The sequence below is a fragment of the Equus asinus genome, chromosome 5 (genome assembly GCF_041296235.1).
Source record: "Equus asinus isolate D_3611 breed Donkey chromosome 5, EquAss-T2T_v2, whole genome shotgun sequence".
In the NCBI taxonomy this organism is placed as follows: domain Eukaryota; kingdom Metazoa; phylum Chordata; class Mammalia; order Perissodactyla; family Equidae; genus Equus; species Equus asinus.
Genome location: NC_091794.1, coordinates 90,008,072 through 90,020,015, shown reverse-complemented (window position 1 = coordinate 90,020,015; position 11,944 = coordinate 90,008,072). Strand labels below are relative to the sequence as shown.

General features: G+C 55.8%; 1 protein-coding gene across 4 annotated transcripts; it reads right to left on the bottom strand.

Moving 5' to 3' along the window:
• Nucleotides 1–467: 467 nt before the first annotated feature.
• On the bottom strand, nucleotides 468–10,772 carry LOC106829018 (SPOC domain-containing protein 1). 4 transcript variants are annotated; one of them, XM_070510465.1, is made up of 13 exons: nucleotides 10,623–10,772; nucleotides 10,121–10,159; nucleotides 9,907–9,967; nucleotides 9,502–9,592; nucleotides 8,569–8,728; nucleotides 8,343–8,459; nucleotides 6,429–6,554; nucleotides 4,177–4,330; nucleotides 3,805–3,955; nucleotides 3,348–3,483; nucleotides 2,695–2,784; nucleotides 2,236–2,422; nucleotides 468–1,248 (listed from the first exon to the last, which is right to left on the bottom strand). In XM_070510465.1, exons 1-13 carry the CDS (start codon nucleotides 10,704–10,706, stop codon nucleotides 635–637), a joined length of 2,010 nt encoding a protein of 669 aa, XP_070366566.1. In that variant the 5' UTR covers nucleotides 10,707–10,772; the 3' UTR covers nucleotides 468–634. The 4 variants fall into 4 exon arrangements, with proteins under 4 accessions (XP_070366566.1, XP_070366565.1, XP_070366568.1 ...); XM_070510464.1 differs by having other exon boundaries at nucleotides 468–1,302; nucleotides 10,623–10,768; XM_070510467.1 differs by lacking the exon at nucleotides 9,907–9,967 and having other exon boundaries at nucleotides 468–1,302; nucleotides 10,623–10,763.
• Between the last annotated feature and the right edge of the window lie 1,172 nt (nucleotides 10,773–11,944).

The window sequence follows — 11,944 nt, the reverse complement described above, 5'->3', positions numbered from 1 at the left end:
ACCCTCACAGATGCACAGACACAGAGACACATAGGGAATACGGTGGTGCCCCCCGAACTATCCAAAGGCAAAAATCTTGGTAACTGAAAAATTTAAAAACCATTGCAACTTGCTCACTTTTTTCTCCCTAAAAATCTCTAGGTGTCCATGCCCCTTCAAAAGCCTCATTTCTCTCTCTACCCCACCCTAGTCCTGCCCTATCTCCCGTTACCTCTTCTTCCTTTTAGTTCAGAATACTTGCAAAATGTTTCCAGAACCCACCAACGCAACCACTGTGCCCTGGGGCACAGCAGGACACAGTGATGGTTCAGGACCTCAGACCAGCAATTGTAAAAGGCTGCCTGCTCCATTCCCAGCACTTTAGCTCTGCTACATCTGTGCACACAAACTCACAAACACACCCATCCTAACCCACACCTAGCCGGCCCAGTGTCTCTCCTGACCAGTCAGCAGATGCAGTCTCAACTTTGCCAAATTCTTTATTGAACCAAAAATCAACACCAAGCAGACTGCAGAACAGGAAACTCACACAGCTGACCCTCCCCTTCCTTGGCCCCTGTCTCTCTCTCTGGAACAGCTCACGGTTCAGCACTGGTGAGGGAATCAGAGCCCCTCTCCTGGTGGGTAATTGGGGTCAGGCCTCTCCAGGGAGGAGACACACAGAGCCAGCTCCATCTGTAGGGTCCAAAGAGGAATCAGGGGCTGGGCCAGGGGGCTCTGGAGCTGCAGGGGGCTGGCAGAGGAGGCCAAGAATTCCAGGGGCTGCAGGGGGCTGGGCAGGGGGTGGGAGAAGGAGTGCCTGGCCTGAAGACCTCAGTGAGGCTTGGAGCTGGTGGCTTATGGTCACCAAGGATTCGAGATGCTGAAGCAGGGCTTGGTGGGGACAAGAGGCCCTGTGGAGATGCTGGCCATGGCCAGCTGGTGCTGTTGAATAGGGATGCCCAGAGTGGCACCAGCCTGGTTCTGGGGGCCACCGCCCTTGCCCACAACCCTCCCAGGTCTCAGGCTCTCCCCACAGTCTCCCCCTGCCTCTGGGGGGCCTCTCCCAAGCACAAATTCCCTTTGGTGCCAGGCTGCCTTTGCCCTGGCTCTGGCGCAGGACACCCCCATGGGGACGGGAGCGCTTCAGGGCCACATGCGGCCTCCTATCCTCCGGCTGGTAGTATCTCGTCTCCACTTTTCTGTTGAAGGAGACCACCTTGCGAACCTTCCCCCACAAGAGGCTGGACTCTGCCGTGTCTGGAAGCCCTGCCTTGGGAAGCAGCACAACCAGCAACAGGCTTGAGTGAGTGACTTCCAGGCCTGGGGAAAGAGGAGGGGAGAGACCAGAGGCCTGGCAGGAGAGAACGCATAGTCCCCAGAAGCTGCATTCTGGCTGCGGCCGGAGGTCTGGAGGTCAAACCCCAAGAAGCGCTTTCCAGCAGTGAGATGGGGCCCCTGAGATGCTGGGACAAGTAAGTGGGAGGGGGAGCCTGTCTCGGAAGATTTTGCTCTCAGCATAGGAAAGGCTGAGGGTGGGGCATGGATAGTTGGATCTCAAGACCATATGGATTCAGAGTCTACCACATTGTCCCCAGGAGAGGCAGCCCAGAAAGGCCAAGCACTCTGCTCAGGAATGGGTACAGGCCACCCCTGGATGCCCACCCCCACCAGGCATTTTCCCAGAGCCACACCCTGGAGGGCACCCACACACAAAGGCCAAGCTTGGCCCAGGACAGCTGCGGTGAAAACATCCCTCCTTCCTGTCTTAGGGAGGCTTTCAGTTAACTGTTTGTGGGGCCTGCCTCTGTGCTGCTGTGTCCGGGTCAAATGCGGCCGTCCCATGCGTTTCTATTCAGGGTGCCTAACTGGAGAGGCAGTACAGTGTGTGGCTGGGCGCCCAGTTGCCACAGCCATGCTGCCTGGCTGGGAAGCCCGGCTCTGCTACGGACTGGCTGTGTGACTCTGGGCTCATGCTTTCTCCCCACCTCAGGTTCCTCATCGGTGAAATGAAGAAACTTATAGTACCATTCTGAGCAGTTATTTTGAGGACTAAATGAATTAACAGAAGTACAGCTTTCAGAACACTGTCTGGTAGGTAGTAAGCCATATACAAGTATGAGCTGTTCTCGTTATTATCACATTGACCTGTGTCAGGAGTCCCTTCTGAGGCCTGCCTGCCTCCATGGAGACACGGAGACGGTGTCAACCATGCCCTGTCAAGTGAGGGGCATGTATGGGCATCAGGGCACTCACCTGGGCCTCCCAGACGGCGAAGTCTGGTGGGCAAGGGCTGGAAGGCAGGCAGGGGCAGCAGGACCACCCCGACGTGCTCCACAGCGGCCAGCCCGTGGCTTTGCTTATTGTTGAGGTAGGAGTAGAGCAGGCGGCAATTCTGGGTGTCCCGAGCTCCGTGTGGGCACAGTCTGACCACACAGACGTCCTGCGGTTGCAGGAAGAGAGCACCTTTAGGAGTGGTCACCCTTTGCTCCTGTGAACACCCCTGGTCTCGTCTAAACCTCTGAGAACCCTGTGAGGAAGTATGTCCCCACTTTCCAGAGGGACTTGCCCAGGGTCGCACAGTGAGTCTGCAGTCACAATGGGAACTAGCCTTGGATATCCTACCCCAGGCCTCTGCTCCAGAGGTAGAGAGGGGGCACAGGGCTGGGGATATGGCACTAGGAGAGGAGGTGGTGCCCAGGGGTGGGCGGTTACCTTGGCCTTGGCTGGGCAGATGCTGGCCAGAAGGTCCCAGACAGTGTTGGGGGGGATGCAGCCTGCTGAGCGGATCACCTCGGGCAGGGCCTGGGGGCAGGTAGGATGGCCAGTCAGCCTCCCTGCTTCCCACCCACTTAGGGCAGACTCAATACCAGCCACCCAGAAGCCACAGACTGTGGCAAAGAGGATGGGCAGGCACTATATCAGGACCCCAGTGGTTGCCCAGGAAGCCCTTGCCCCTGGAAGCCTACAGCCTGTCCTGACCAATCTACAACTTCTCAGAAGCCCGTGACTCCCTCCTCTAACCTCCCACCCTCATCCAACACTTTAGCTGATCATTCAGTCATTCAACAATCACTCCTAAAACCCTCCTCTGGGCCAGGGAGGTACCAGACTCCTCTCCTGGCCCCTTCTTGCTTTGTGCCTTGGGTTACAGGGAGTCCTTTACCCATGTGTGTCTCTGCAGGAGTGGGGCTGGCATCTCATTCGCCCCATGCCTAGCACAGAGCCAGGCATGAAGAGGGGACCAATGACTTGTTTTAGAATGACCGAGTAAAAGAATGAATGAATGAATGAGTGAATAGGGGTATAAGTAGCTGACTGGGCTGATCAGTGTGTGAGGGAGTCCCTGGTGAGCAAGGCAGGAGTACCATGATGAGCTGACAGCTGTGTCCTGAGACCAGCTGGGCCTTGGCCCTGAACCGCTTGATGGAGAACATGTCCAGAGTCCCTTCCCAAGGCGGCTGGCTGGGCAGGGCCTTTGTGGGACCAGTAGACACCTGGAGCCTAGAGGGAGTGACAGAGGGACAGGGCCAGGCAGAGCAGGTCATCAGCACTTCTCCCGGCACCTCCTTACGTTTCAGAGCAGGTCCTGTGTCCCCGTGGTGGGTGCTGGAACACTGGGCCAAGGATAGCCTCGTGCAGTGGGAGGAACCACTAGGCTGGGATGGTTAGTTCCATTGCACAGATGGGGAAACTGAGACTCACAAAAGAGGGAGGATTTGCCCCAGCATATGGAAAGAAAAGCTGGAGCTTTGTCTGCTGCCCGAGCAGGTGGCCTCCCCCACTGACCATGCCAGGTTGACCCCCTCCTTGCCTCCAGCCCACCTGTCCTGGGACTCCGTGGGAGGCTTCTCCTCAATTTGGGGCACCTCTGGAGAGGACACAGGGGCTGGGCTTGGGGCTCTCTGGAAGACACTGTCCCCCAACCTGCTGGTGGCTTTGAAGGAGCCTGGCAGCTCACACGAAGGCTCCCAGTCTGCAAACAGCAGCGACAGGAGCTGAACAGGGGGAGGCAGCTTGGCTGAAGCCAGCCCAGGGCTTCAGAACCAGGGTTTGGACCAGGGTCTTTTTGAGGGGACCTGGGGCACAGGCATCCCCACCCTGCCACCTTCTCCCCAGGCCACAAATCCCTGTTGCTGCTGAACCCCACGGTCCGGCCTGCCCACCACCCTGCTCCACTCTTGTGTCTCCCCCAACCCATGCAGATGCGGCAGCTGGGGTCTAGGAAGTGGTGCTCATGCTGCTCCGTGGTGTCCGGATGCTGCTCCGTGGGGTCCTCATGCTGCTCCGTGTTGTCCTTTGACGTGGCAGACAGGGCCAGTGGGCTGCAATCTTTGGACACCACGGGTCCCTGGGAGGCGCAGGAGGAGAGAGGGGTGGATGGGGAAGGCGAGTGGGGAAGTCAGCAGCCCTCCATGAGTAGGCAGCCTCAGGGATGTGTTTTTATTTTTCCAAATAATTTATTCTTTTCTTACAAAAGTACTACGAACTTGTTAAAAAAATTTGGAAAGTACCAAAAATTTGAAAATTAAAAAAAAAAATCCCCCCTTGTCTGACCACTCAGAGACAACTGTCGATATTCTGGTATTCCTTTGTAATATTTTTTCTATACACAGAGTTTTGGGGCTCCTTTGACTAAAATCACTGGGATTAAATATTCAACCTCGTATTCTCATTCTGTCCATGAGTTACAGCAGAGGCATTTGCCATGGTATATAGTCCCTGTAGACACACACCGATGGGGTGGACTGTGGCGTTCGCGGGGCCTCTGCGGCTAGACAACTGGGTTGTTCCCGAGCTCTCACTATTACTGACAGTACTGATGCCATCCTTGCACAGAAAGCATTTTCCTAAACTTCCAATTATCACCTTAGGACAAGTTCTAGAAGCAGATGACCAAATCAAAAAGAAAGAATATTTTTAAGACTCATGCCCATTGCCAAATCACCTTTTTTCTTCATAATACAAACAGCTTTAAACCCAAAACAAACATTGCTTTAGGAAGATTTAAGAAGATGCTGAAACTCTACTCTGGTCTGATAAACCACCTGCAGAGCAGTGCCAAGGCCCTGGCTTTGAGGTCAGACAGCCTGGGTTCAAATCCACCACTGCCAACCAAGTGACCTTGGGTGAATGGCTTCAGGTTCCTCACCTAGGAAATGGGCATCACCTGCCTCATAGGTCATCGTGAGGCTGGAAGGGGCACTGTTTGTAAAAGGGGCACACGGTAGGTGTTCAATAAGAAATAAAGATTACTCCTGTGTGCGACGTTGCCCTCTCCTACTCTGCCACACTCTCTCTTTCTCTCTCTTGGGCAGGGGCTTCTCTCCCCATCTTCTTAGCTCCTCCCGTTACACTTACATTCAATTTCCTCAGGGAATACAGCCTGGTTTGGGGTGGGGAGCAGCCACCCCGCCTTAGGGCTCCTCTTTGCACAGGCAGTGGTTCTCCTGGTTGTTGACTTGGATGTTGGGTGAGGGGAGCAGGGATTTTTGTGTCACGTTCACTGCCATTTTCCCAGTGAGCATGGCTCAGGGGGCCAGCCCCACACTCCCCGATCCTCGACGCACCACTGGTTAGACTGGGGTGAACGTGTGACCTGTGGAACACCCAACCAAAACCAGAGCGGCCTTCTTCCGAGTGTGACTGAAGTGAGCCAAGAGGGAGTTCTCATTGGCTGCAGGAGGTTGAGCTGATGGGTTCACTGGCACGAGGGCTGCTGAGCCCCCATGCCAGGTCATGTGCAAGATGGACATGAGGGGGCTGGCCTCGTGGCCAAGTGGTTAAGTTCGCACGCTCTGCTTCGGTGGCCCGGGGTTTGCCGGTTTGGATCCTGGGTGTGGACCTACACACTGCCCATCAAGCCATGCTGTGGCAGGTGTCCCTGATAGAAAAACTAGAAGAACCTACAACTAGGATGTACAACTATGTACTGGGGCTTTGGGAAGATAAAAAAAAAAAAAGATGGACATGAGGATGGAGCAGATGCCCAGCAACAAGAGAAGACTGGACCATCTGCCCTGGGCTCTGGTGGCTCTCCACCTGGAGCACCCCTAAGTCCTTCCACCTTCCACTGAATAGGGCAGGTCTGTCTTCTTTACATCCAGAAAAGTCACTGCCTCAAACAGTGTGGCCCTCCCACTTCCCAACAGAGATCCAGTCGCCATGTCTGAGGTTGGGGGGAACAGCAGTGATGGCATTTACTACCACTCACACAGGGTGCCTTGGGGTTAGGCCAAAAGGGGGGGCCCAGCACTGAGAGGCAGTGACAGGCCCTGTGCTGGAAGCTGGCTTGCACCATGCTCACCTGGTCATTACCCTGCTTTACAATGAAGACGGTGGGCTTCAGAGTAGGCAGGTGACTTGCCCAGGGCCACAGAGCTGGTGAGGTGAGGAGTGGGATCTCTGGGCGCTGGCTCTGCCCTGCACCAGGTCAGGCTCCCACTTACCACCAGGTCCTCCAGGGTCAACATCTGGTCCGCGTCCCGCAGGATCTCAACTTCACCCTTGTGGGTCAGTTTGGAGGCCGGGAGCTGGCACGGCTCCTTCTGTTGCTGCTCAATGATCTCCAGGCCCTGAGGGGGCGGAGCAGCCCAAATTCAGCTGGGGTTTGGGGGTCTCTGGCCACCAAGAGCCCAAGTGCTCACTTTCCTCCCACAAGTCCCCTCCTTTGGTTCCCCTTCCATGAGGCCTTCCTCTCCTCCACACTTTAGCTTCGCTCATTCTCACCTCCACCCTCAGACCTGCCTCTCCATATGCTACTCCTTCACCCTCCACCTCAAGCCCTGCCTCCTCCAGGAAGCCTTCTTGAACTTCGCCTTCACCAGCAAGTCAATTCTGCTTCCGCCTGCCCTTCACCTTCTATCCTGGGAAGAGCATGGTGCAGTCAACAGAGTACAGACCCCGGAGCGCCACCTGGGCCATTAATAAAGACCCACAAAGTAGTGTGGGCTTGGGCAAGGACTTCACTGCTCTTAGCCTCAGTTTATCTGTTCTCTAGGAATTCAATTAAGAGCCTGATATTAAACAGTGTATGTAGAGTGCTTCGCCCGGAGCCTGGCTCATAATAAATGCTACTTGTGATTCTTACCATTAGTCAATGTCATCCCATCTGAAATGTTTCCTGAAAGCCTGTCTCTCCCTTTCTAACAACCCGGGAGGACAGAGGTCCTCTCCCCCCAGCACGGCTGGCTTCATGGACGGGGGCCTGGTGCTTAATGCTGTCATCACCCTGAAATTCTTTTTTCTTTTTAAGATTGGCACCTGAGTTAACATCTGTACCAATCTTTTGGTGTTTTTTTCTTCTTCTCCCTAAAGCCCCCCAGCACATAGTTGTAGATTCTAGTTGTGAGGGCCTCTGGTTGTGCTGTGTGGGATGCCGCCGCAGCGTGGCCTCATGAATGGGGCCACGTCTCCACCCGGGATCCGCACCCAGCAAAGCCCTCACCGAAGTGGAGCACACGAACTTAACCACTCAGCCATGGAGCCGGCTCCTTGAAATTCTTAATGGTTGTTGAACAAAGGGCCCCACATTTTCATTCTGCGCTGGCCCCACAAATTATGTAGCTGGTCCTGCTCCCTGGTCCAATGTCTGGACAGAAGCTCAGCCTACAGTGGACGGCTTCACCTAATGGGTTCTAGTTATTTATTCCAATCAGCCCAGTGTCTCCCAGAACAGGGGCCTTAGCACCCCACCCATCCCATGGCCTACTCCCTAGGTCACTGGTTTCTCACTGGGCCACCAACAACCATTAAACAAGCATCCCCAAAGCTCGCTCAGTGCCCACCTTCCCTGCCCCTGAGCAATTCCCAGGCAGAGAGAGACCCATGGGGTATATGGGGGTGTAACTGAGAAGTCCAGGGGCCGTGGGGTCCCTCACCCAGCCTGGGGGATCAGGAAGACTTCTAGCCTTTTCTGGGGCTTCTGAGGCTGGGATGGGGACAGGGGCACCCCACAGGGTCTACCCCCCCCCAATGGCAGATGACAATCCTGGACTCCAGACTCCGGACCATCATCCCAGCCCACCCCCTCCAGCCCAGCTCCATAGAAAAGCAAGTGGAAGACAACCCCTCTCAGGGTGTCACCTCTCTACCGAGTTCTCCATCTCCAATCCCTTTCATCTCAGCCTCTTTTCCTTCTTTTTATTTTTTTTTTATGGGGAGAGTCTCTCTTACTCTCTCTCCCTGTCTGCCTGCTCCTTCCTTCTATTCCCTTGCTTCTATGTTTCTATCTGTCTATGCTCCCCTGTCTTACCGCCTTCCTCCTCACTCTGCTCTGTCTCTGTCTCTCCCTGCTCCATCCTCAGGCCAGCTGCCTCCCTCCCATGTCCCGTTGCCTATCCGGAGTTGATCCAACAGCTCACCCTTTTCTCCTCCTGGTCCCGCCAGTGGGCCAGCCTCTGGGGGGCCAGCTGGATCGAGCTCATTTGCACCAGGCCCTGGGGGGTGACGTCTCCATGGACCACTTTGAGAAACAGGTCCTGCAGGGGCAAGGGCAGGGGCTGCACCACACGGCTCCGAGAGCCCCCACCCCAACATCCTGCCAGGGCCGCTGAGGAGGGGCGTGGCCAAGCCCAAAGCCCGGCTCACAGGGTTCCTGGGGTCACGCAGGTTGAACAGCAGGCTGCGGTACTTGGTCTTGTAGCGGCAGTTGGTGGCTTGTGTCAGGTCAAAGAGGGCTGCCTCGATGCCAGCAGCGATGCCCTCCACCGCCTCCTCACTCAGCACCAGGTCTGGGAGCTCCTGAAGGCTGTGGGGTCAAGGGCAGGGCCATGGCACCGAGCCCGTGGGGTCACCCAGGCACTGATCCCGAGAGGGAGATACAGGTGGGCAGCACGGTCTAGGCCAACTCCGGTTTCTATTCTGAGCATTTTCCCACATGAACCCATTTATTCTCACCCCAACTCTGTGACCAAGAAGTATCATTCTCCATTTACAGACGGGGCGACTCGGGCTCAGAGAATAGATAAGGGGCTTGCCCAAGGCCACACGATTAGTGGCAAAGCAAGATCTGACTGCTCCCCTATGCTCCAGCCCTGGCCAGTGGAACTGCGGAATGCGTGGAGGGGAGGGTAAGACATCAGTCAGAGCAGGGGACAGAGTCCTGGCCCCGGATGTAACCCTGAATCTGCCACTGACTTGCTGTGTGGCCTTTGTAAAGTCCTGCCCTCTTTGGACCTAGTAAACAAGAGCTCTGGGCTCAGATCTCTGAGATGCCCCCAGCACAGAGTCTCATTGTGTCTGAAAGCATTTGCTGCGGGTGACATCCACAAGGACCTGAGCAGACGCTGAGGGCTGCAGCAGCTTAATGGGAAAAGCATGACCTTGACGTCAGAGAGACTCATGTCAAATTTCAGCTCTTCTCTGGCTCACCATGTGGGCGAGTGACCTCACAGCTACAAAATGGGGTTAGTCATACACACAGAAGCCCTTAGAACATGGCAGGGCCCTGGGAGGAGGTGGTATGTGAGGGCAGCCCATCAGGATGTCCTGGATGTCAGGGAAGCAGGGAGCAAGCCTTACCGACTCCACAGCACCTCCTGCATGGCACGGACCACAGTGCCCCGTACCCCAATATCCAGGGGTTTCTTCTCCTGTTGGGGCTGAAGCTGAGCTGTGGGGAAAGAGAATCACAGGCTCCTATGGGAGGCTCAGGGGAAGGGGAGGGGTGACTCAGTGCTGAGGGGCTTTGGCAGACAAGGGAGGGGTACCGCCCTCAGGGACCTAGGATGTCTGGGATATCTGTCTGGGAGCTGAGCCCAGGCAGCCAGCAGCCCTCAACCCTTTGTGGAAGGACTTCAGACTGACTGTGGGGCAGAGAAGAGTCCTCAGCAGGGGCTGGGGCCAGGAGCAGGGCATGTGCCCCTCCAGTCCCAGGAGTCCCTGGAAGACAGTCGGCGGCTGGGGGTCCCCCTCTCTGGCCCTCACCTGGGTCCTCTCCTCCATCTCGTTCACCAGGCTCCCTGTCTTCAGCCTCCACTGGGCCGCACTGTGGGGGAGGGGTGAGGACTGAGGCCCTGTCTCTGGGACAGCCTCCTGGCTCCAGGGGGACACTGCTTCCCCCAGTCCCCTCCTCACTCCACCATTCTCCCTGACTTGTACTCCAGTGAGAGAGGCCACTCGGCAGGGCAGAAGCACTCACCCCTGGACGCACAGCACCGGCCTGAACAGGAACACACTCCTGCAAGAGGAAGAGGATGTGGAGAAGAAGCAGGGGCAGGGGGTGGGGGGTCCCCTGAAGGGAAGAGAATGACTTCCCAGATGGCGGACGGGGTCAGAGAGGCCACCGAGCCCCAGGCTGTCCCTCCTGAGGGAAGACGCTAGAGGGCCTTGGGATGGCAAGACACGCTGGTCCACCCAGAACAAAGGTCAGTGAGGGCTCCCTCTCCAAATGCGCTGGAGGCCCAGCCCCTCCCTTGCCGCCATCCAGCCCCTGAATTCAGTAGTGCAGGGGACAGAGCTTGCAGATCCCCGGGCTACCAGCCAGGTAGGGTGTAACCCGTGTCTGGCTATTATGTTCTGCTTGACCATGAGCAAGTCACACCAAATTTCTAGGCTGCAGTGACACCTCTGAGAGTCACTATGAAGGTGCCTCTCTCAGCAGGATTAAGCAACATCACCTGTGTAGAGACCCTGCTCTGTACCTGGCACCCAGTGGGCCCCCGGGCCATGGGCCTTTCCTTCCTTCTGGGCCTCTGGGCGGGTGAGGCTGAGCTGACCTCCATCATGTTCTCCAGAACCTCCAGCTTTGGAGGTTGTGGTCCCCCTGCCTGGCCACGGCTGATGGCCCCCAGGAGGTGGATCATAGCCCCGGAACCAAGCTGCAGGGGGAGAAGAGCACTTCAGAACCCAGTGGCGCAGCCCTTCGGAGAGCTCCCCTCACCTGGGATTGTTGACGTCACTCTCCCCCGCTGGACTGTAAGCTCCATGCGGACAGGGAACATGTGTCTTGGGCCCCACTCTATACCCAATGCCTAGAAAAGGCCTGGCACAAAGTAGGGTTCAAGAAATGTCTGTGGACTGCCTGGCCTCGGTCCCAGGAGAGGAGCCTGGCTTTGTTCCCATCCTCTCACTCCCAGCCAGGTTCAGAGTAACTGGACCCTGTACCGACACCCTTCTCAATCTCCTGACTAGAGATGCATCTCACCAGGGTGGGCAGATCCTGTTCTGAGTGCACCTTCTCCTCCTTAAAGCTCTTGTCATTCTCCTTTTCAGGGGTCACTGACTTGCTCTTTGCCCCTCCCCTGAAGAAGCCACATGGCAAACAGGTCCATCACCCCCTCTGAAAGACTGCCAATCAATCACCCCTCTATTGCCCCTGAGAGAAAGTCCTTCAGGACCATTTCAAGGTGCAGAATGGTTTTTGGTCTTCTAATGAGCTATAGAATCTATCCTGCTCCCTTTTTCGCTTTGGCTACCAGGAAGCTCAGTGTTAACTTTGAACCTAGCAATTGTGCCTTTCCAGGACTGGTAGAGAGGGAGAGGTTGTTGTAGCAAGATTTCCCCTTCTCTTCCCCCTTTTCTTGCTTCTTTAGCTTTTTATCCCATTTTAAGTATGTTTTGATCCTTCTCATTTATTGCAAACCACAGGGAACTGTTTTGAAAGCATATAGGTCTGAAAACTAATCCTTAAATGAATTATCATGAATGGCCAGGTACCAAGGTTTGGGGGAAACTAGAAGTCTGAGATTTAGCATCACAGGAAGCAGGGAGCACTAGAATGCTCTGGAGGAGCACAGGCCAGGGGGCCTTGGGTGGTCTCTACTGTAGAAGACCCCTGCCACCCCCCTGGACGTGAGGAGAGGGAGCAAGAAGAGCAGGAATAAAAAGTGAAAACGTACGTAACACACATGCTTCACCCCATGGGGCATGCTCGTTTCCTCCTCGGAGAGAAAGAGGAGGCAGAGATTAGAATTCAAAGGACCCAGAGACCCTACTGCAGGGAATTCACGAGATACTCACACAA

What these genes read in the sequence shown, in the direction of transcription:
- LOC106829018 (XM_070510464.1), bottom strand. Translation starts at nt 10,706, where the DNA reads ATGATGGAGGTCAGCTCAGCCTCACCCGCCCAGAGGCCCAGAAGGAAG. An exon ending in GGGGGCCCACTGGGTGCCAG is followed by an intron (nt 10,160 to 10,622) that starts GTACAGAGCAGG and finishes TTCCTCTTGCAG; the next exon opens with GAGTGTGTTCCTGTTCAGGC. An exon ending in TCGCCGTCTGGGAGGCCCAG is followed by an intron (nt 1,303 to 2,235) that starts GTGAGTGCCCTG and finishes CTCTTTCCCCAG; the next exon opens with GCCTGGAAGTCACTCACTCA.